Raw genomic sequence first — 25,075 nt, forward strand, 5'->3', positions numbered from 1 at the left:
AAAAAATAATTATGAAAGTCAAGAAAGTTGCAGTTTGTCATAAAACAGAAGAGAAATATTTAGTTTTATGTGAAAAATCGCTCTCAATCTCCCGGGAAGCGAAACAACAAGCAAGATCCGCCTCTCGTGCGTGTGCAGTCTGGTACAACACACTCAGGCATGGCGGCATAACATGACGATTATAACGGAAGACTATAGAAACAATGACAGACGTTAGCTTCAGTAAACTTAGCTTCTATTAGCTTCAGTAAAGTTAGCTTCTCTTAGCTTCAGTAAAGTTAGCTTCTCTTAGCTTCAGTAAAGTTAACTTCTGTTAGCTTCAGTTAGCTTCAGTAAAGTTAGCTTCTGTTAGCTTCAGTAAAGTTAGCTTCTGTTAGCTTCAGTAAAGTTAGCTTCTGTTAGCTTCAATAAACTTAGCTTCTGTTAGCTTCAGTAAAGTTAACTTCTGTTAGCTTCAGTAAAGTTAGCTTCTGTTAGCTTCAATAAAGTTAGCTTCTGTTAGCTTCAGTAAACTTAGCTTCTGTAAAGTTAGCTTCAGTAAAGTTAGCTTCAGCAAAGTTAGCTTCAGCAAAGTTAGCTTCTGTTAGCTTCAGTAAAGTTAGCTTCAACAAAGTTAGCTTCAATAAAGTTAGCTTCAACAAAGTTAGCTCCAACAAAGTTAGCTTCAGCAAAGTTAGCTTCAGAAAAGTTAGCTTATTTTAGCTTTAGTAAAGTTAGCTTCAGTAAAGTTAACTTCTGTTAGCTTCAGTAAAGTTAGCTTCAGTAAAGTTAACTTCTGTTAGCTTCAGTAAAGTTAGCTTCAGTAAAGTTAGCTTCAGTAAAGTTAGCTTCAACAAAGTTATCTCCAACAAAGTTAACGTCAGCAAAGTTAGCTTCAGCAAAGTTAGCTTCTGTTAGCTTCAGTAAAGTTAGCTTCTGTTAGCTTCAGTAAAGTTAGCTTCAATAAAGTTAGCTTCAGCAAAGTTAGCTCCAGCAAAGTTAGCTTCAGTCATTGAGAGAAAATGTGCACTTTTGGGTTTGTAGTCTATGTAATTACATATTTTCAGTCTTATACCTCAACAGTTTTACAACAAACTGCGACTTTCTTGATTGTAAAATGTATCTTTTAAATTGACAAACATCATATGTGTAAATCAGGGCACAATTCAAACGAGATCAAGATATTTGTTGTCTCTCGCCACATATTTTTTTTCCGAAATAAGGACCCATGGTGGTGACTGGAAGGGGAGGGGCTTAAGCTCTAAATACATCCGTCCCAGGTGAGTTTCAGTCCCGCCTCTCCAGGACCCTGTGGAGCTACAGTCACATTTCAGTCAAAATCAATTCATTTGAATAGGAATCTGTGCGGTTGTGAATTTTGCATTGGGTTTGTGTGAATTCAGCACTGGACCCACAGAGAGAGAGCAGTGCTTCACACACTCATGCAGCTTTATCACTCACACTTCCTCTAGTCACATTAACATACAATCAATCACGTCCTGTCCCATGCCATGCGTCCCGCTCCCCATAAAGCCGTTTCACGTCACGTCAGTATACGTCAGTAGGGAAGAAAAGCCCGGCGCAATTTCTGATTTCAAAGCATCCCAAGATGCACCTTGAATGAAAAAGCCCATGTAGGCCTATACAATTTGATTCATACTTTATATATGTAGTGTTTTTGTTCTGTGATTGTTTCGTCATATCATTTCATATGACAGTGTCTTGTGTTGCTATTTCACAGAGCAAAGACTCTCCTGCTAACACACACTTACTTTTAAGGGTGATCAATCTTCACCAGAACCAACTAATACTACAGGACACACGATTATAAGCTGCCGGTAAAACACACACTGACACATACAGCGCAACCTTTGATATCAGAGTTCAATATTCAATATCAGTTTTATTCCCATTTCCTTATGTTAAATGTTACATTCAGATGAATTATGATCTTTTCATCAGCTCTGTGATGTTCTGCTCCCTCCTTCAGTGAAAGTCTACAGGTTTTTTAATATTTTTGCCTGTTTATAGTGCTTGCAAACACAATAATTATCTGGAGTACTGCTATGAATTATGTTATGAATTATTATTATTCCAGGTTAGTTAACTTCACTGATTAATAATGAGAGTGATCTTGCGCTTCACATGTGTTGCTCTGCTGCCCTGAGCTCAGACTCTCTGCGTTCCCATGTTCCCGGCGGTGTCAATCACACTGTTGCCGTGGTGATAACAATGACACTCATAATACTCCATCCTCTCACGTCTCATTTAGCAGGATCCCAGCGACTCAAGAGCGCCTCCAGCAGGACAAGCTCAAACTGCACAATCACCGACCCAACACACACTTGTGCAAATCCAAACCTCAGGTTTAGGTGACAAAGCAGAGACTGAAAATATTCAGTCAGAGTATGTAAAAACAATTTGTTTTGATATATGTGCATTTGAACTAATGTTTGGGGATTTTTTCCACATTAAATTGATCAAAGACACGTTACAGACTATTTCTATTTCATATATTTCACCTCAGTCATTGGCTGCACATAAGCACTGATGAGAATTATTCATAGAGTTCACTGTGTGTCACTGACTCAATAAAATCTCCCATGATGCCCCAGTCATCACGCCTGGATGTTTCAGCCATATTCTTTCACATATTTAGCCAATAAATGAAATGTAATTTTACTTTCATTCTCCTTCATCTATTCTTGTCTTGATCATATCAGACATCTAAACATGTATCAGAACTTATTAAATCCACATTCATTTTAGTTCAATGAAAAATAAGAAAATACTTACGAAAAGAAGTTTCATTTGTGCATTGATGAAGTTCATTTATTTACAATAATTAAAAAGCAAACCTGTAGATTTGAAATTATATAAAATCATTTACCTATTTAAATTAGAGCAACTGTTGTGATTGGTCTACTCTGCTCTGATTGGTCAGAGGACCCAGTCTGTTGTGATTGGTCTACTCTGCTCTGACTGGTCAGATGACCCAGTCTGTTGTGATTGGTCTACTCTGCTCTGACTGGTCAGATGACCCAGTCTGTTGTGATTGGTCTACTCTGCTCTGATTGGTCAGATGACCCAGTCTGTTGTGATTGGTCTACTCTGCTCTGATTGGTCAGATGACCCAGTCTGTTGTGATTGGTCTACACTGCTCTGACTGGTCAGATGACCCAGTCTGTTGTGATTGGTCTACTCTGCTCTGACTGGTCAGATGACCCAGTCTGTTGTGATTGGTCTACACTGCTCTGATTGGTCAGATGACCCAGTCTGTTGTGATTGGTCTACACTGCTCTGATTGGTCAGATGACCCAGTCTGTTGTGATTGGTCTACTCTGCTCTGATTGGTCAGATGACCCAGTCTGTTGTGATTGGTCTACTCTGCTCTGATTGGTCAGATGACCCAGTCTGTTGTGATTGGTCTACTCTGCTCTGACTGGTCAGATGACCCAGTCTGTTGTGATTGGTCTACTCTGCTCTGACTGGTCAGATGACCCAGTCTGTTGTGATTGGTCTACACTGCTCTGATTGGTCAGATGACCCAGTCTGTTGTGATTGGTCTACACTGCTCTGATTGGTCAGATGACCCAGTCTGTTGTGATTGGTCTACTCTGCTCTGATTGGTCAGATGACCCAGTCTGTTGTGATTGGTCTACTCTGCTCTGATTGGTCAGATGACCCAGTCTGTTGTGATTGGTCTACTCTGCTCTGACTGGTCAGATGACCCAGTCTGTTGTGATTGGTCTACTCTGCTCTGACTGGTCAGATGACCCAGTCTGTTGTGATTGGTCTACTCTGCTCTGATTGGTCAGATGACCCAGTCTGTTGTGATTGGTCTACTCTGCTCTGATTGGTCAGATGACCCAGTCTGTTGTGATTGGTCTACACTGCTCTGACTGGTCAGATGACCCAGTCTGTTGTGATTGGTCTACTCTGCTCTGACTGGTCAGATGACCCAGTCTGTTGTGATTGGTCTACTCTGCTCTGATTGGTCAGATGACCCAGTCTGTTGTGATTGGTCTACTCTGCTCTGACTGGTCAGATGACCCAGTCTGTTGTGATTGGTCTACTCTGCTCTGATTGGTCAGATGACCCAGTCTGTTGTGATTGGTCTACTCTGCTCTGATTGGTCAGATGGCCCAGTCTGTTGTGATTGGTCTACTCTGCTCTGATTGGTCAGATGGCCCAGTCTGTTGTGATTGGTCTACTCTGCTCTGACTGGTCAGATGACCCAGTCTGTTGTGATTGGTCTACTCTGCTCTGATTGGTCAGATGGCCCAGTCTGTTGTGATTGGTCTACTCTGCTCTGATTGGTCAGATGGCCCAGTCTGTTGTGATTGGTCTACTCTGCTCTGACTGGTCAGATGACCCAGTCTGTTGTGATTGGTCTACTCTGCTCTGATTGGTCAGATGACCCAGTCTGTTGTGATTGGTCTACACTGCTCTGATTGGTCAGATGACCCAGTCTGTTGTGATTGGTCTACACTGCTCTGATTGGTCAGATGACCCAGTCTGTTGTGATTGGTCTACACTGCTCTGATTGGTCAGATGACCCAGTCTGTTGTGATTGGTCTACTCTGCTCTGACTGGTCAGATGACCCAGTCTGTTGTGATTGGTCTACTCTGCTCTGATTGGTCAGATGACCCAGTCTGTTGTGATTGGTCTACACTGCTCTGATTGGTCAGATGACCCAGTCTGTTGTGATTGGTCTACACTGCTCTGATTGGTCAGATGACCCAGTCTGTTGTGATTGGTCTACACTGCTCTGATTGGTCAGATGACCCAGTCTGTTGTGATTGGTCTACTCTGCTCTGACTGGTCAGATGACCCAGTCTGTTGTGATTGGTCTACACTGCTCTGATTGGTCAGATGACCCAGTCTGTTGTGATTGGTCTACACTGCTCTGATTGGTCAGATGACCCAGTCTGTTGTGATTGGTCTACTCTGCTCTGATTGGTCAGATGACCCAGTCTGTTGTGATTGGTCTACTCTGCTCTGATTGGTCAGATGGCCCAGTCTGTTGTGATTGGTCTACTCTGCTCTGACTGGTCAGATGACCCAGTCTGTTGTGATTGGTCTACTCTGCTCTGATTGGTCAGATGACCCAGTCTGTTGTGATTGGTCTACACTGCTCTGATTGGTCAGATGACCCAGTCTGTTGTGATTGGTCTACACTGCTCTGATTGGTCAGATGACCCAGTCTGTTGTGATTGGTCTACACTGCTCTGATTGGTCAGATGACCCAGTCTGTTGTGATTGGTCTACTCTGCTCTGACTGGTCAGATGACCCAGTCTGTTGTGATTGGTCTACTCTGCTCTGATTGGTCAGATGACCCAGTCTGTTGTGATTGGTCTACACTGCTCTGATTGGTCAGATGACCCAGTCTGTTGTGATTGGTCTACACTGCTCTGATTGGTCAGATGACCCAGTCTGTTGTGATTGGTCTACTCTGCTCTGATTGGTCAGATGACCCAGTCTGTTGTGATTGGTCTACTCTGCTCTGATTGGTCAGATGGCCCAGTCTGTTGTGATTGGTCTACTCTGCTCTGATTGGTCAGATGGCCCAGTCTGTTGTGATTGGTCTACTCTGCTCTGATTGGTCAGATGACCCAGTCTGTTGTGATTGGTCTACTCTGCTCTGATTGGTCAGATGACCCAGTCTGTTGTGATTGGTCTACTCTGCTCTGACTGGTCAGATGACCCAGTCTGTTGTGATTGGTCTACTCTGCTCTGATTGGTCAGATGACCCAGTCTGTTGTGATTGGTCTACACTGCTCTGATTGGTCAGATGGCCCAGTCTGTTGTGATTGGTCTACTCTGCTCTGACTGGTCAGATGACCCAGTCTGTTGTGATTGGTCTACTCTGCTCTGATTGGTCAGATGACCCAGTCTGTTGTGATTGGTCTACTCTGCTCTGATTGGTCAGATGACCCAGTCTGTTGTGATTGGTCTACACTGCTCTGATTGGTCAGATGACCCAGTCTGTTGTGATTGGTCTACTCTGCTCTGATTGGTCAGATGGCCCAGTCTGTTGTGATTGGTCTACTCTGCTCTGATATTCAAACTGATATTATACTTCTTCTGAATTCGGTACTTAAAAAATAAAATAATAATAAGTTAAGCAGGTTTGAAACGGCATTAACATTTCATCGAATCCCTCTTTGTGTCAAACGACATCCTCAGTTCCTGACTGTGCGATATCACGATTGATGATCATGGACGATTAAAATGTCTCCACGATCTGCTTTTGAAGAAATATCGCAGTATCGTATTACAGTGCATTCTTACAGTTGCAGTTCAGGCGCCTCTGTCTCAACATACTGCACAACACGACGTACACACACACATCACACGTTAATGCAGATACGGGACACTGCAATCTGCAACTGCTCATTATTTGCATGTGCTTTAAAGCCTTGCCGTTTAAACATTTCATTCGCGTGCTGATGCGCTGTTTTAACGTGTGTTTTTTCTGTACTCGTGGAGCTCACAGGCACTAAAAGCCTGTCAAACAGCCCCTAGATTCTGTTACATTTGAGTCTTATTGCGCTAGTACTGTCATACAAGGTTTACATAAACACAGTTTTTTATGAATAAAGTGAAAGCAAACGTTTGAGAGGAAAATGTAACTCGACATGAGTTATCAAACAGTTGATGGACCCCATTGACTTCCATAGTGTGTTTTTCCCCCCACTGTGGAAGTCAATGGGGTCCATCAAATGTTTGATAACCCATATTCTTCAAAATATCTGCTTTTGTGTTCAGCAGAAGAGGGAAACTCGTACAGGTTTGAAAAAACATGAGGGTGTTGAAGTTTAATACTTTCCTCTGATCTTATATGCCAAAACATAATCATTATCCAAAATGTTCTTAGATACATGGGAAAGTAAGAACACTGCATGAAATGTCAGGGAATACATCAATTTATTATTATTTTTTTAAGTGTTCAGCTGACCAAATAGGTTAGGAACCGCATAGCGCACTGTCTATGATAGCGTACAAGCAGGTCGAGTCAGTTCAAATCGCCATTGTGCGATTCGTTACAATTTTGCATACACAATATGCTCTTCATACATTTCAGTGTGTTCATTGTTCAGGGACACTTCAATGCAAACTAGATTTGCTAATAAATTGGAATGGAAGTTATACGGTGATACACGTACCACACAGCAGGTTCCATTTTATCGCAATATGTACTGTATCGCAATATATATCGTGATATATCGTATTGTGCATGAGCGTAGATTACGAGAGGGACGGGGGGACTTTTTATACAATGTAAATTCATCCCCCGCACTTTTTCATGGGGCAAGTGTGTCTACAACAAGCTGAGGTTTTTGCGGGTGTGTATATCCTACATCGATCCAAAGAGCCAAGGATAGTCCATCTACATACGTGACTTTCACATTTCCATGGTAATCAGTCACTCGTGCATTAGCCTACAACATGCCCATGCTCGCACCCGCGCCGAATTCATCAGTTTCATAGCGTTCAAAATGGCAAAAAAACCCTCACTCCTTTTTCACGAAAAAGTCAAGCACTGTAAGTTGTCACGTAGTATCCAAATTGTATCTGCCATTATATAATTAATTAATATTAATAATTATAATTATATAATTAATATAATTGTATCTATATTTTCAATCTCTTTTTAGTCGTAATGCATTTTATTTTCACAGATATGTTATCAAAGCCCTTCAAATTAGAATAAGCATGGTAAATGTTAATGTTGAATTTGTATTTTAATGCATTAACAGCCACGATCTGCTTGAATCCTACATGATTTTCATCATAATTTGTTAACACTTTACAATTAGATAAAAAAGTTTGTAGACAAACGTTAAGTTCTCTTGAAAAAGCCTGATGAGAAAGTTTGCAGTAGATCTCGACCGATAAAGGATTCTGAAGGCCGATGCCGATACAAATATTTGTTGGTTTTAAAATCCGATATTCCGATATATCGGCCGATATTTTTTATTTTATTTTTTCAGGAACGCACAACAAAACATTAACAGATTTCCCTAACATTAGTTATTTGTAGTTATGTATGAGATTTAATTAAAATAATATGATAATGCATTTTAAAAAGAAACTTGTTTCTTTTATTGTCGCAACAGAACAGAGGAGGAACCAAAGCTCATTAATTAATTAACTAAGCGCATTAAATTCCATTGATGATAGTGGCATTGGCTAGCTTTGTGGTTAGCTAGAATGTGTTGCGCGTTCTAAACGAGTGTTGCCAACAGGCCAGGGATGGTATAGAGTGCCCTCTGGTGGACAAACACATGGTTGAAGCGTGTTTTCATCCATTTTTATTTTATTTTTGAAATATTAATTTATCGGCCATTATAACTGCCGATACCGATAGTTTGTAAAATGCCTAATATCGGCCGATAACATCGGCCTGCCGATATATCGGTCTGGCTCTAGTTTGCAGTACTTTTAAAAGCTTGAAGTTTGAAGGTTTTCAATTGGAAAGTTTTAGTTTAGTAAGATAGACTTTGTTTAGCCTAGTAAGAAAATGTAATTTGCCTTAAAGAAGAACTTTTATATGTAATTTTTAAATCAGCTTCAGTGTGATATTTAACCATTTCATCATGCTTAACACTGACAATTTGAATAATTGTAATGCGATAATCAGATATCTAAATCAAAGAATATCATATGTTTGGGCTGTTGGATTATTTATTTTTAACAACGGATTCGGGGGACTCAAAGTCTCCAGATTAATGAATTTATCTTTAAAATGTACAAAATTTTCTTAGGGGACCCCCCTTGGTACTGAGATCCACCTACTATGGGTAACACAGTATGCTATATGACGGTCTACGAAAAATACACATTTTATTATCTCATTAAAATACATGGTCAGGATTTTACCACCTCCGCCTCATTTTAAGCCAGGAAAAACCCTGCATGTGCAATCTAAAGTACTGGACACCTTCCTTTCATAAGAATAAATAGCATATCAAGCCTATTAAGCAAAAACCTGACACTTGGTATTACACTTGACATTCTGTCCCCCTCACTTCTGAAGTTAAGCACCAGCCCTAGGAAATACTGACGACTCGTTTCAGGCAGGTCAGATTCACGTCTGTCTTTCGGGAGGCAATAACTTCACTTAGTTTTACACACTGCAGGAACGAGCATATCAGATAAAACATAATAGAGGCACGGCAGTCTGTTCCTCAAGTGAGGAAAATTGGAAATCAGCATAAAAGTCATATAGATGACAGAAGAAAAACTGCATGTTGTGCCGAGACGAGACAGCACACAGTGTAATCGTTGGAATAAGGGTTTGTAAAAACAAAATCAAGCAAAAGTGTCAAAGCTGAGCCGGCTGGTCTTACCGATGAGCTCGGTGGGCGTCTTCTCTATGAAGTGTTCACACAGTCTAATGAACATCTCTGTAGTCTCCGCTGTGGGGCATTCACCGTGGCTGAGTGAGGCAAACACATGACATGATGTTAGCATGAGGCTCGAACGGCACAGATCCATTAGTAATGACATCATACAGCAGCAACAGGTCTGACGTCTCTGAGTGACTAAAACCGTCATGGTTTCATGGATCATGTTCACGCAGAATAAAGTCACACATGAAGGTCGATTAATTGAAAAGGCAGCACACACACGCTTTCATGCTAATTCCCTATACAATGGAATTATATTATAACTTCTAATTCTTTCTGTTTAAAAACACTGTTGTTTTGTATCGTATTTTAATCATAAAAAATACGTTTAATCAAAAAACACACACACAAGACAAATGTGTGACTTAGTGTAAGTTTACAGTTTGTAACCCAATAACTTTTTTGTGATTTGAATATGTTAACTTGATGCCATGTTTTGGTTATTTATTCACTTTTATATTAGGGCTGTGAAATGATTAATCGCGTCCAAAATAGAGCCAGGCCGATATATCGGCAGGCCGATATTAGGCATTTTCTAAAACATCGGTATCGGCAGTTATAATGGCCGATAAATGAATATTTCAAAAATAAAATAAAAACAAACGAATCACGCTTCAACCATGTCATGAGTGTTGGAGTTGTATAGTTTGTCCACCAGAGGGCACTCTACACCGTCCCTGTTGGCAACACTCGTGTATAACGCGCTACATCCTGCAACCTGCTGATCCAGCCAAAGTCGGGCGGAAAGAACCAGTTATGCATTATCATAATATTTTAGTTAAAACTCATGAATAACTACAAATAACTAATGTCAGGGAAATCTGATAATATTTTGTTGCTCGTTTCTGAAATAAAAAAATAATAATAATATCGCCCGATATATCGGAGTATCGGATTTTAAAACCAACAAATATTTGTATCGGTATCGGCCTTCAAAATCCTTTATCGGTCGGGCTCTAGTCCAAAATAAAAGTTTGTGTTTACATGATATATGTGTGTGTACTGAGAAATACACACACATGGCATGCATGTATATATTTAAGAAAAAAATATATTATTAAATTATATAAACACAGTATATACATGCAAATATTTCTTAAATATAAACATCTTCTCTTATGCGCTGTTACATTTCAGTTGCGAGGGACAAAAAACACAGTATTCATATGCGGAGGTTCACATACCCTTTACAGGAAAGTTTGACGTATTTGATTCCTTCTTTTTCGATCTCGGCTCGATCGTAGAAGCGGCTGGTGTTGGTCAGGTCCACCAGCAAACCCATCTTCACCTGCGGACAGGTGAGCATCACATCAACACAGCTCAGTCAGAACAAGAGCATTACAGATCCGTTTCAGATGATCCTCCATATATACCTTCAAGCTTTTGAGATAGTTGGACAGCATGCTGGGATGAAACCGGTTCTCCTCGGGCACTTTGTCATCATACCGAGGTCCAAGCATGGTTTTCATGGGCAGAAATTTACCTGAGGAGAGGAATCATCATAGATGATGGCTTGGTTCAGTGAAACCTTTACAGAAAGTATTTCTGTGGTACCAAAATACAATTTTGGGTAATACCATGGTATTAATACATACTATTACATAATATTCATGACATGTAGCACATTTAAAGGAATAGTTCACTTAAAAATGTAAATGACATCATTAACTCACCCTCAAGTTGTTTCAAACCTCGACATGAGTTATCAAACTCATGTGTGTTTTTCCCCCCACTATGGAAGTCAATGGGGTCCATCAAATGTTTGATAACCCATATTCTTCAAAATATCTGCTTTTGTGTTCAGCAGAAGAGGGAAACTCGTACAGGTTTGAAAAAACATGAGGGTGTTGAAAAAATAGTTAACTATTCCTTCAAGTTTAATGCTTTCCTCTGATCTCTATGCCAAAACATAATCATTATCCAAAATGTTCTTAGATACATGGGAAAGTAAGAACGCTGCATGAAATGTCAGGGAATGCATCAATTTATTTTATTTTTTTAAGTGTTTAGCTGACCAAATAGGTTAGGAACCGCATAGAGCACTATGATAGCGTACAAGGAGGTCGAGTCAGTTCAAATCGCCATTGTGCGATTCGTTACAATCCTGCCGACGCCTGGCTCTCAGCCAATCAGGAGGCCGAGCGTAAAATTGCGTGATTAATATTCATGAATCAAGCCCTCGCCATAGTAGAATTCGAACACGCCGCTCCCGCCTCTCGTCCAGTGACGTAACTTGTGTTGATCTGCTTGTAGCGAGCTAATCTGGCTAGCCACTCCATTTAAAAAAACAGACCCAACAAACAACTTTAGAGTGGCCCTCGTATGTATCTTGACGTCGTGCATGCGCCCATTTGAAAACACACGCACATTAAGTCATCATTAGTTCATTTAGGCAAAGTTATCATTGGTTAATTTTGGCAAACGACGCAGTGCTAGCCAAGCACAGGCTAACGGCAGCTTTCTGTTAAGACTGAAATCAGTTTAATCTGGTTTCACTGAAGCAGCAGTCGCACAGTTCAGTGATTGAGTGCATTCATGCTCTCCACAATAGCCTAACTCTAAGAAACTGAATCATAGCATTAATGAGACTGAGTGTGGATTAGCAGAGCAGCTTTGTTGACAACAGTCTGGTATATGCTCACCAGCCACAGGTTGTCCTCTTCTGGGACAGTTCCTCCACCGAGGAGGCGCTCCGGTTTGAGCCATGCTCTCGAGCGGGACTCCGCGTTCAGCTGCCCCGGGGCTCAAGCCTGTCGAGCGGGCTGGAGGAGCTTCTGTGAGCTGCTACCTGGGCCTTTGACACACACACAAACCCAGTGCTGTTGGCGTTTACCCGCTGTATCAAGAGCTCCGTGCGGTAGAAAGGCTAACTTTCATGAGATGAGCTCCATGAGGCGAGCGCTTCCTAAACCCTGCTCAGAAGTAAACAGTAATATTCCCCACGCTCACTGTCCCGCAGTTCTGTGCGTTACTTACATCTACAACCGACAGCAGTGACTCCAGGCAGCCAGCAGGGGGCGATAGATAGATAGATAGATAGATAGATAGATAGATAGATAGATAGATAGATAGATAGATAGATAGATAGATAGATAGATAGATAGATAGATAGATAGATAGATAGATAGATAGATAGATAGATAGATAGATAGATAGATAGATAGATAGATAGATAGATAGATAGATGGATAGATAGATCAACTACTCTATACATTTTATTTTCACAAATAAGTTGATAATAATTGAGTAATCAATGCAGTTCCAGTTAAACAGATTCATCTGAAAGGTAAAAATATGCTCTGACCATATGAATATTTAATTGACAAATTTTAATTAAAGATATGTAATAATAGCAACGCTATAAATGCAAATTGAATGATTTCAAATATTTAATGAATTATTTATGTTCATTGTGCTGAATACTAACCCCATTGATTACAACGATTATTACATTTAAAAATAATAAAAATAATAACACTTGGGGCCTTCTGTCCCAAATATGAGTGGCCCATCTTACCCCAATGGTCTGATTTTCTACTTTTACTTCACAAATAAAAGCTACAACTTTACTGCACAAAATCCCCCAAAAAATGTGTCTACAAATTTCTCATGAATAAATAGACACAAAAAAAACTGTTATATTTAACAAGATTATGTCATATATTACTATTTTCAAGAGACACAAAATTAAGTGTTTCGGGTGACAGAATTTTACAAATGTTGATATTCAGTTGAAATGACCAAATTAAACAGCGTAGCCATTCATCAAAAGTGCTGAGATGAGAAAAGAAGAAAAAAATGATCCATCCACAAATTAAAACACTCACCTAAAATTTAGATTTAGTTTTATACGGTCAACACGTAGGCGAATGTGTGTTATACTTTTGTCTCTTATTTATTCCTAAATGAATCGCTTATTGCTTCTTTTTTTTTTGCATAACAAGAACAATATATAACATACACATACAAAGGATCACATAGTTTTACATTCATAATAGCATCAAAGAAACAATAGACAGAAAGAAAAAACAAAACAAAAATAAACTATTCAGGGGAAACATCATTACAAAAAATTCCAAAAAGAAAGGGATTCAAAAATAGTGTACATCCGTTTCGCTTTTTTATTTCTTGCATTTTTTTGGGCTTCAATATAATGTTTAAGATCAATTTTATTTTAATATAATGTTAGGTTTATTATTTGTCGATTTCTGTTTGTGAATATGATGTCTATGTTTCCATACATTATTATCAAGTTAATCACCAAATTTTGTTCCACACTCTTTTTTTTTGTATAACAAAAAATATATTTAACAGATACTGTAGACAAATCTTTAATTTTGTGAATTTAAATATAATATATTCAACATTAATCCAAAACAACTGGGTAAATACACATTCAAAGAATAAATGTTTTATTGATTCTTCCTCTGTGCTACAAAAGATGCATGTTGTCTCCATATCTGTAAAAAATCTTGAGACTACTTGTCTCACTGGATAAATCAAATGAATAATCTTATATGTAACTTTATTAGTAAGACAGTATTGACTCCAGACCTCTTTCTATTCAATCGATTATACAAAGAGTTCCAAAAAGGTTTACATTTGGGCAATAATGTAGTTCTACATAATTCTTGAATTTAAAAGTTATTAAATTTTTTATCTATAATTTTTACACCATCAATACTTAATTGATTGGTATTATATATGGAGATTCAGAAGATATATTGCCTGAAAGAAAAATTGAATAAGGCCACTAGGAATGGCATATCACATACTTATGAAAACTCTTCAAATCTGAATTTGAAATCGAATGCTCTCAAACCGTTATGACGTAACAGAGAGCGCATGCGCTGCAAGTGTTTGAGTGGCCATTACGGGGGAGGAAAAGGAAACGGCGATGGTTTCACATTTGCACCGACGCATACTTTTAATAGAATTAGCGAAGAAAGAGATTCAAATATTTGATTTAGAAAACTTCCTTGGCCGCCACCTTCTGCGGACCTCAAGATACGACCAAACATCCCACAACATCTTCTGCAGCACCATCAGTTTCTGTTTACATCTGGGCGTATTTTACTCAAAGTTATCTGTATAGTGCAGCTGATATCATGCTGGGAGATGCTTTTGGACATCGTGTCGAATCAAGCGTGGAGAATAAAGCAATGAAGATAAGCAGATCAAAACAAGCGCTCTTGAAGAAGAGAGGTCGAAACGTTCATAGTAAACACAACAAAGCATCAGCAAACAGCAACAAAAGCAGCTTTAAATCTCCATTAACCACCCATGAAGAGCTCAAACCAGCTCAGTCTAAACCAGCCACGAATAAACAACAGGTAACATGCTTTATTACTCATAGACATCATATAGGATATCTATGTTATTACTGCCCTGGTGGTGAGAACAGGCTTTCTGAGCATGTGCCGTGGCGCTTCCGCATGTTCAGTGATGTTTATGTTGGACTAAACGCTGATAGTATATATTTAGTCAGTGTAATCGTTTTTTAATAGGTTGATAAATGAATAATGTGTGTGTCCCACAAGTCTTGATAAATCCTGGCAGACACTATATCAGCATCAAAAGAGTGATTGAACCCCATACTAAATAAATGACCTGTAATTGGGGGTTCAATCACAGAAGTGTGTTTGTACTGATTCTTTCTTTTCCCCCTCCTCATCTTCATCATCATCATCATCATCTTCTTTTCTGCCATCAAATGTATGCAGGATCATCAGATGGTCCCAAATGTACGCATCTGCTCAGGTGCAAAGAGACACACACCCGTCCAACACTATAATAGGACCATTTGCATTTTGGGTTGTAACTCTGGAAACCTGGGGGTTAAAAATAAGATTTATTTTTTATTATTACACCTGCATCCTTGAGTCTGATTCATTGCCTTCTATATAAAGTTGGACGATATGGCTAAAAAAACAAAAAACAAAAACACTGAACTGTGGCCCACCACAAAATATATCTATATATAAACAATTTTTTTTTGATCCATTTAGTTTGTGTTTACATAATATATGTGTGTGTGGTGTGTACAATTAAATAAATACACTGACATGCATGTATATCTAAGAAAAAAATATTATTTATATATAAAATATTTGTATAAATCTATATACAGTATATACATGAAAATATTTCTTAAATATATACAAGCATGTTTATACTGTATATAAAATAATTATACACAGTGCACCCACATATATTATGTAAACACAAACTTTTATTTTAATAGGCAGCCCTATTAGAAATGCACACTTGGCAGTAGCTTGAGTTGACAGTATATAGCTAGTTAGGATGCAGATGTCCTTTCATATTCATGTTTGATTCATTATCAAAAATCCAAATATTATCAAAATGTAAATATTCTGACTTCTTGAGTTTTATAAAAATAAGCATTATTATATTTTAACAAAATACTCAAACAGTCAGAATATTTAAATTTGACCATTCTTCCATAGTATTGTACATTTAGATCACGATAACCACAGTTAAAACCATGTATATAGCACCTCAATACCATGGTGAAATGTTAACTGGGTCTTTGACAAAAAAGGTTTTTTAAAGTGTTAAAAGAAAAAAATGGGAGATATAATTAATTTTGCAACCATTTTCTTCTGGCGTTTAAACCGAATGACCTTGAAAATCTTTAAAATACATTTAAATGTAGTAAAAATATAAATAAAACCTTTTGGATTCAATAAAAGAGATCAGGTTGTGTTCTTCCGTATATACTTTGGATGTCATATATTTATTTTTTTATTATTATTAAGGCCTTTGGACAAAAATAATTGGTTTCTATAGTATTTGTATGAAAAACAGGAGCCTAAATACAATAAAGATACTGATTGTTTGAAAAAACAACTTGCAAAAACTCTATAAAACAGGAGTTGTGAGGCCCTTTATACAGTGTTGCCTTCGCAAAGAATGCAAGTCTATCCCTCAAAACCTTGTTTTCCTCCACATTAAATTCAATATGGGGTCAAGCCCAAATGAGGTCTATAGCTGTGAGAAAACAACACATCCTAAGGCATTGACAAAAAGACAAATTTAAACCCTGAAGATAAAAATAGCACAAAAAAGCCCACCAGTGGGTGTTTACTTCCAGGTCTTGAATGCGGAATGTCCATCAAAATAACCCCCCTTATATTTAAGTACTGAGATATATACAGTAAAGCAACTACGGGCACTTAAGGGTTAGGGTAGAATTGGGGTTTGGTTGAGGGTTAGGGGTGTGACGGTTCACAAAATTCACAGTTTGGTTCGATATGATACACTTGTGTCACGGTTCAGTACATTTTCAAAACAGCAAAAAGAAATGCCAGGAACATTTCCTTGATTTACAAACCCAATTCCATAAAAGTTGGGACACTGTACAAATTGTGAATAAAAACAGAATGCAATGATGTGGAAGTTTCAAATTTCAATATTATATTTAGAATACAACATAGATGACATATCAAATGTTGAAAGTGAGACATTTTGAATTGCCATGCCAAATATTGGCTCCTTTTGGATTTCATGAGAGCTACAAATTCCAAAAAAGTTGGGACAGGTAGCAATAAGAGGCCAGAAAAGTTAAATGTACATATAAGGAACAGCTGGAGGACCAATTTGCAACTTATTAGGTCAATTGGCAACATGATTGGGTATAAAAAGAGCCTCTCAGAGTGGCAGTGTCTCTCAGAAGTCAAGATGGGCAGAGGATCACCAATTCCCCCAATGCTGAGGCAAAAAATAGCGGAGCAATATCAGAAAGGAGTTTCTCAGAGAAAAATTGCAAAGAGTTTGAAGTTATCATCATCAACAGTGCATAATATCATCCAAAGATTCAGAGAATCTGGAACAATCTCTGTGCATAAGGGTCAAGGCCGGAAACCCATACTGAATGCCCGTGATATTCGGGCCCTTAGACGGCACTGCATCACACACAGGAATGCTACTGTAATGGAAATCGCAACATGGGCTCAAGAATACTTCCAGAAAACATTGTCAGTGAACACAATCCACCGTGCCATTCACCGTTGCCGGCTAAAACTCTATAGGTCAAAAAAGAAGCCATATCTAAACGGGAACCAGAAGCGCAGGCGTTTTCTCTGGGCCAAGGCTCATTTAAAGTGGACTCTAGCAAAGTGGAAAACTGTTCTGTGGTCAGACGAATCGAAATTTGAAGTTCTTTTTGGAAAACTGGGACGCCATGTCATCCGGACTAAAAAGGGACAAGGACAAACCAAGTTGTTATCAGCGCTCAGTTCAGAAGCCTGCATCTCTGATGGTATGGGGTTGCATGAGTGTGTGTGGCATGGTCAGCTTACACATCTGGAAAGGCACCATCAATGCTGAAAGGTATATCCAAGTTCTAGAACAACATATGCTCCCATCCAGACATCGTCTCTTTCAGGGAAGACCTTGTATTTTCCAACAAGACAATGCCAAACCACATACTGCATCAATTACAACATCATGGCTGCGTAGAAGAAGGATCCGGGTACTGAAATGGCCAGCCTGCAGTCCAGATCTTTCACCCATAGAAAACATTTGGCGCATCATAAAGAGGAAGATGCAACAAAGAAGACCTAAGACAGTTGAGCAGCTAGAAGCCTTTATTAGACAAGAATGGGACAACATTCCTATTCCTAAACTTGAGCAACTTGTCTCCTCAGTCCCCAGACGTTTGCAGACTGTTATTAAAAGAAGAGGGGATGCCACACAGTGGTAAAAATGGCCTTGTCCCAACTTTTTTGAGATGTGTTGATGCCATGAAATTTAAAATCAACTTATTTTTCCCTTAAAATTATGCATTTTCCCAGTTTAAACATTTGATATGTCATCTATGTTGTATTCTAAATATAATATTGAAATTTGAAACTTCCACATCATTGCATTCTGTTTTTATTCACAATTTGTACAGTGTCCCAACTTTTATGGAATTGGGTTTGTAATTTTTTTTAAATTTTATTTATATTAAAACTAACATCGTAAAGTATGATTATTTTTTTTTACTTTGAGCAATGATGGAGCGATACTTGACTTTTCTTTCTGTGCGTTCACACCGGACGCGAATAGCGCGTCAAATTCGCGTCTATCGCAACTAGTTTGACCACTTTGTGTTAATTCGCGCATCAAGAATGAAACTTATGCGCGTAAAAACAAAAGTTTGAAGTGAAATTTACGCACGTAACGCATCTTTGCATTGACTTAAGATTGAAATCATTCGCACGCACCATTAGAAGGATATAAAACAAAAGACTCCTTGGACAAAATGAATTGTGATATTGTAGTAGTTATAAACAAAGGTTTATTTTACTTTATATTAACATTTGAAGGCACCAGCTGTATTCATAATGTCAAAATAAAATCGACGTAATGTTACTTGAAAGCGTTATAGTCTACTATTCCTGGCAAACTCCCATGGCTACAGTGAGTATTACTACAGTAAACACACACAACCGTCATCATTCGCGTGATGACGAATGATGAATACGCCTCATTTGCGCGGCAAGTTCGCGCGAATGGCTCGGATTGATCGTCTGGCGCGTTAAGCGCGAATGATTTAGTTAGTGCCATTTGTGCATTCACACGTTTGACGCGAATTTGCGTTTTGTATTGAATGTTATTCATTCCATATCTAGATTATATGAAATAGTATTATGATGTAAAGACAATCAACATATGTGCATAAGTTCGTGTCTGGACGTGTGAGAGAGAAAAAAACACAGGACAGGTTAATAACTTTTGGAAGCTGGCTCTATTTATCATCAAAACAAAAATAAATGACAGCTAGATTAGGTGGATGAGGGCGAGGGTGATCCTCGCTCCGATGCGGGACAACAGGTCATCAAACTGGGCGCAGGACAGGCGGAAGTACCGCTGACAGCGGCCGTCATCCAGCGCAGCTCCTGGAGCGAGCAAATGGTGAAACTCGCCAAACGGTTCGCCTCCGAAGGGTCCAGTGGACACAAATACGACGACGATGATCCCCACGCCGCTGTTCTGCTCTCCAGAGCAAATACGGTGCGGTGAATCTCTTGATTTATTTTACCCGCGTCAGTTTTTAATTAACACAAAGTGGTCAAGCGTCAAACTAGATGCAGTAGACGCGAATTTGACACGCTATTCGCGTCCGGTGTGAACGTAGCATTACATTATGAGCGCGCTTGCCATTTGAAATAATGAAATTTTGGTCGGCATGAAAAATGGTCCCACAGTTTAAAAATGCGTACTGATAACCATACCAAACGCAAACAGTCCAATACGAATATGTGTACCGTTACACCCCTACTAAGTACATGTAACATATGTAACAAGGACACTGTAAAACCAAATAAAGTGTAACCGTTTCTTGTGTGTCTTCAGCAGCCGAAGTCGAACATCAAGTGTGATGAGCGAGGAAGCCACAGGCTTGAGCAAACCAACGAGAAGCTGAACAAACGCAGGCAGAGGAACGCGCCAGACAACACTCAGATCTCCATGCGCTCGGAGAAGATCCCGCTGAGGAGGACGAGCGTCTGCGCCCCCGAGCTCCAGACGTACGCCGGAGCCAAGTTCAGCGAGCCGCCCTCGCCCAGCGTCCTCCCCAAACCGCCCCGGCACTGGGTGGGCGAGCGCCGCCTCCAGCACGACTGCAGCCGAGAGCAGATGTCCGAGCACCTGAAGAGCTTGCTGAAGGTGCAGCCGGAGCCCTGACACACACACACACACACGTCTCGTTGCAGAGAACTGTTGTTTCGGAAAGCACTCTCAAGTTAAACTTAAAGACTTGAAAATAAAGTGTATATTTTTTCATGTTAATTTACTCGTGAGTCAATTTAGTTTTGTTACTGGAGCTTATAGTCTTGTTTTGTTTTGTTTTCCATTCATGTTACACCAGCAGTGCCCGTGTAACATTCTGCACAAGAATGATTGGGCGGATGCCCACTTGGACAATCACCAACTGATAGTGAGAAAATGGTGTGTTTTTTTAACCTTATATTGAAGCACAGTGGACAGGTAACATCTTGTTGCGGAGAACTGTTGAACCGTGCAGTTGTTTCGGAAACCACTCTTCAGTTAAAGCTGGAGTACTGGAGATTCGAGCGTGTATTTGCGTCATTATCTGCACACGTAAAGAAGAGTCTCGGTAAGTTGGCTATATTGGAGGTGGAGATTTATAGCCTTTTCTTACAGCACTTGATATATTTAAACGTATCAATTTGATGGCGGATCCAGAAAGATTCAAACGACGATCACCAGTGACGACAGATTCACCCGCTGTAAAACGCAAAAGACTTGGTTCGGACTTCGGAAGTTCGGCCCATGCGAAAACAAGGATAATATCGGAAGGATCAGTTGTAGTCACGCAATGCTGACATTGTTGACATTAACAATTTGAGAACAAAGTATAATTTGCATGGTTTCGCGTGAAATGATAACTTATAAGCGATTGTTAGATTTAATCAGCGCGATTTACTGCGATGTCAGAAGCAGATGTTTCTTACTGGTTCGATTACATTTTTCGGTGAAAATTATGTTGGTCATACTTCCGAAAAGAATAATCTGTATCCTCACTGGCGCGGTGACTGACACACACACTCTCCTCAAACATTGTGTTCATCCATGCCGTGCCGAGGCACAACTCACGTAAAGTTGATAATTTCGCAATAAACTGCAATTGCAGATTTCGAACAGAGATGGCGACAAAGAGGAAAGAGGACTGCTGCTTTAAACTTAAAGACTTGTGGAAGTGAAAAAACATTTTTTTCTTGTTAATTTACTCGAAAAGCCAATTTGGTTTTGTTATTGAAGCTTTTTTTTTTTTTTGCATTAGTGTAAGACCAGTGTACGTGTAACATTTTGTACAAGCATAAAAGAGATATTTGGGCGGATGCCCATTGGACAATCACCATGAAGAGCTGGACAACTGATAGTGAGAAAAGAAAATGGTGTGTGTGTGTTTTTAACCATGTGCTGAAGCACAGTGGACAGTAATGCCAATCTTCAAGCAATGATATGTTTTATTTCAATTGCTCTTTGTTTTTACTTGACTTAAGAATGTACCATCTTGCACATGGCCTGTTAGTGTCGGGATGTCATGCTTGAACCTCTTCCAAACCCATTCTCTCACTGCCTTTCTGTTGTGTCATCTGCATCAGTTCAAAATGAAAAAAAGGATACAGTAATAATTATCTTTTTATTCTGCTCATTTTGAAATAAAGAGTTTTGGTCGCTATTGTGTGTGTGTTTTAGACTTATTGGTCTGATGTTTTTGTGCAGTGTGTTGCAAAAGTGTTCATTCCTAATGTAAGTTATTCTCCCATTAATGAATAACCAATTTATCACAGCTTAAGCACTCAAAACTAAATATTATTATGCCCAATCAAAGGCCAAAATTCCCCTCAAGTCTAAGTCCCGCTGTGGTGAAAATCAGGTTTTTAAAGGATTAGTTCACTTTTGAAAAAACTTTTGCTGATAATTTACTCACCCCCATGTCATCCAAGATGTCCATGTCTTTCTTTCTTCAGTCGAAAAGAAATTTAGGTTTTTGATGAAAACATTCCAGGATTTTTCTCCATATAATGGACTTCAATGGGAACCGGATGGTTCAAGGTCCAAAAGACAGTTAATAACAGTTTCAGATGCAGCTTCAAATGTCTTTAAACGACACCAGACGATGAATAAGGGTCTTATCATGCGAAACGATCGGTTATTTCAAAGCTTATTCCAAAAATGTAACTTTTCTAAGGACAAATGCTAGCCTTGCTCTATTCTGTGAGGCGCGTTTGCAACGTCACGTAATACGTAATTACGTTCAAAAGGTCACGGGCGACGTAGCCGGTCAGTGTTTACAAGTTGAACGCATAGGTTGAACGTGCAAACTAGCTCAAACACCGTTTACAAAAAAAGGAATTAATAGGAAAAACAACGATGTCGGACGATTTTGATTCTGTACTTCCGGCTACGTCGCCCGTGACCTTTTGAACGTAATTACGTAATACGTGACGTTACAAATGCGCCACACAGAATAGAGCAAGGCTAGCATTTGTCCTTAGAAAAGTTACATTTTTGGAATAAGTTTTGAAATAACCGATCGTTTCGCATGATAAGACCCTTATTCATCGTCTGGAATCGTTTAAAGCCCTTTGAACAAGTTTGCAGTTTGCACTGAAACTGTCTTTTGGACCTTGAACCATCCGGTTCCCATTGAAGTCCATTATATGGAGAAAAATCCTGGAATGTTTTCATCAAAAACCTTCATTTCTTTTCGATTGAGGAAAGAAAGACATGGACATCTTGGATGACATGGGGGAGAGTAAATTATCAGCAAAAGTTTTTTCAAAAGTGAACTAATCCTTTAATGTTGTTTATGTGTCTATGTGGTCATAAGTGGACAGCATTGCTGAGTGTTTTCTGCTTAAAACTGCAGTGAACCAAATACAGTCTCAAAAACACGGTTTAAATCGCTGGTGTTTCTGATGTCACCAACGACCTTGTAACGTGCCGGCGGGCTTTACCACATCAACTGCAGAGTCGCGAGAGAAGCCAGGTTATCCCAGTATATTATTTTGTTGATATGAAAAATCGGGTAGATTTAGCAATATAGCGGGTGTTGTATGATGAATTACGATGTTTTGATGAATGTGCCTTTCTCCACTGACGTTCTGTGATGTGGTTTGTGTAGCATTAGCAACACATTATAATCTGTGTGATAACATAGTAAAGAAAAGGCCTATCATATTAATTATGTGTCCGACATTGTTAAAGAAGTAGTTCAATTAAAAAAAAAAAAAAAAACTTTTGTTGATAATTTACTCACCCCCATGTCATCCAAGATGTCCATGTCTTTCTTTCTTCAGTCGAAAAGAAATGAAGGTTTTTGATGAAAACATTCCAGGATTTTCTCCAGATAATGGACTTCAATGGGAACCAAACGGTTCAAGGTCCAAAAGACAGTTTCAGTGCAAACTGTTCAAAGGGCTTTAAACGATTCCAGACGATGAATAAGGGTCTTATCAAGCGAAACTATCGCTCATTTAATAAATAAAAAACAAAGTTTAAGTTTTATAAGCTCAAATGCTCGCCTTGCTCTGTTCTGTGATGCGCGTTCGTGACTCTCCTGTTCGAACTCGTTCATCAAAACCTTTTCCAGAGTCAACTCGTTTATTTCGTTCACTTAATGAACCAAATGACACGAAAAAAGGATTTGTTCATTTTGATGAACGAGTTCGAACAGGAGAGTCACGAACGCGCATCACAGAACAGAGCAAGGCGAGCATTTGAGCTTATAAAACGTGTAAAATAGCACTGGGGAATGTTTGCGCCGAAACATGCCTCCTTTTAGCGCCGATCCGCCCAGGGAGCGCAAGTTCATTTCCTAGTTTACCGACGTGCGTCTGTGGAGGGAAAAACCCACTTTGTGCGGGTGCAAAATAGGAATGAGGCATGCGTTTGTGTAGGAAGTCGGTTGCGCCGGGTCACTAAAACTAGACTAAAATGTCGTCAGTTTTTGTCGACTAAAACTAGACTAGATTAAAAAGAGTATGAACGTTACTAAAACTAATGAAAACTAAAATGACAGCTTGACGCATAGATTAGACTAAAACTACAATTAAAACAGGCCGCTAAAAACAACACCATCTAACTTGTGATTGTATTTTGCATTAAAATGAATTGTGCTCTCCAGCGCCTCGCTTTTTTCAAATAAGTGTTGTATGGTTGCTGTTATGCATAGACATATACACTAGACCTCACCTGGGGGTTCTAAGCATGCGTCAAAACCGCCGCCATCTTGGAACAGGGGTCTTGTCATAGGAAGTAGCTAGGTAATGCAGCTATCTCTGCCTTTACTTCGAATTCATTGATGGTGGCGGACTTTTGTGCAGCGTATGAAGTTCACGGATGAAATCTGAACTAGGAAGAATGTTTTTTAAAAAAAAAAAAAATTAAAAAAAATTTTTTCTTTCTGGAATCAATGATAAATACATGTCTGACCGTTGGAACAAACCAAAAAAACAAGAAAAATCGCATTCATGATGATTTATGGTGATTTTATTTGCGTTAGACCTGTGTCTACTACATTGACGCTGATGCATTAAAGTGGAGGGGCTCCCTGTTTCAAGATGGCGGCTCTATTGACGCATTCGTTCTAATGAACTGCCGTATCCAAGGTGAGGTCTAGTGTATATGTCTATGGCTGTTATGTACCAAAAAGCTCTGACAGGATGTTTTCTCATCCTTCGGGTGAACAGGTTTCAAACATTTGTTTTCATTTCAAACAAACTGCAACTTGACACAACGAACAAACGAATGTTAACTTACAGTATGAATTACTGACTTTTAAACTAGCCGGGGCGTGAAGCGCCTCTCACCGCTCTGCTCCTCTGCTTCAGTCACGTCACGCCGGCTCTGAACGAAAACACGTTGTGGAAATGTGTTGGCCAAGGACTTTTTGTCCCTCTCTGCTATTATAGTTTTTCAAGATGGCGGAACTACACCTCCGTGGACTTACCCGTCCCATGTATATAAAGATAATAAAGTCATTGTTTATGAGGATAAGCAGTGGTGGAATGTAACGAAGTAACGTTACAAATACTTTGTTACTTTACTTAAGTACATTTTTCAAGTATCTTTACTGAATAAATAGTGCATACTTTTTACTTTTACTTCGTTACATTTTCATTACATTTTCTGATC

General features: G+C 39.2%; 2 protein-coding genes across 3 annotated transcripts in view; one reads left to right on the plus strand and one right to left on the minus strand.

Annotated features, from left to right (window-relative positions):
- rngtt (RNA guanylyltransferase and 5'-phosphatase) overlaps positions 1-12,380 on the minus strand; it is a 187,266-nt gene extending 174,886 nt beyond the window's left edge. Inside the window, exons 1-4 of the mRNA XM_039664323.2 lie at positions 12,040-12,380; positions 10,771-10,880; positions 10,582-10,685; positions 9,338-9,426 (exon numbers count right to left, since the gene is read on the minus strand). Coding sequence (XP_039520257.2) covers positions 9,338-9,426; positions 10,582-10,685; positions 10,771-10,880; positions 12,040-12,103 — 367 coding nt within the window. The 5' untranslated portion in view covers positions 12,104-12,380. The remainder of the gene's footprint in view (positions 1-9,337; positions 9,427-10,581; positions 10,686-10,770; positions 10,881-12,039) is intronic.
- A 1,868-nt stretch (positions 12,381-14,248) lies between these two features.
- Positions 14,249-21,614, plus strand: pnrc1 (proline-rich nuclear receptor coactivator 1). 2 transcript variants are annotated; one of them, XM_039664321.2, is made up of 2 exons: positions 14,249-14,730; positions 19,763-21,614. In XM_039664321.2, the coding sequence occupies exons 1-2, from the start codon at positions 14,506-14,508 to the stop codon at positions 20,090-20,092; spliced, it is 555 nt and encodes a 184-aa protein (XP_039520255.1). In that variant the 5' UTR covers positions 14,249-14,505; the 3' UTR covers positions 20,093-21,614. The 2 variants fall into 2 exon arrangements, with proteins under 2 accessions (XP_039520255.1, XP_039520256.1); XM_039664322.2 differs by having other exon boundaries at positions 19,766-21,614.
- Positions 21,615-25,075: the final 3,461 nt, after the last annotated feature.

This window comes from Pimephales promelas, chromosome 13 (genome assembly GCF_988280905.1).
Source record: "Pimephales promelas chromosome 13, fPimPro1.hap1.1, whole genome shotgun sequence".
Taxonomy (NCBI): Eukaryota; Metazoa; Chordata; class Actinopteri; order Cypriniformes; family Leuciscidae; genus Pimephales; species Pimephales promelas.

Bases quoted from the DNA above. Each gene is read 5' to 3' on its own strand.
- pnrc1 (XM_039664321.2), top strand. From the start codon at position 14,506: ATGCTGGGAGATGCTTTTGGACATCGTGTCGAATCAAGCGTGGAGAAT. The intron at 14,731-19,762 runs GTAACATGCTTT...GTGTGTCTTCAG, and splicing joins CAGCCACGAATAAACAACAG to CAGCCGAAGTCGAACATCAA.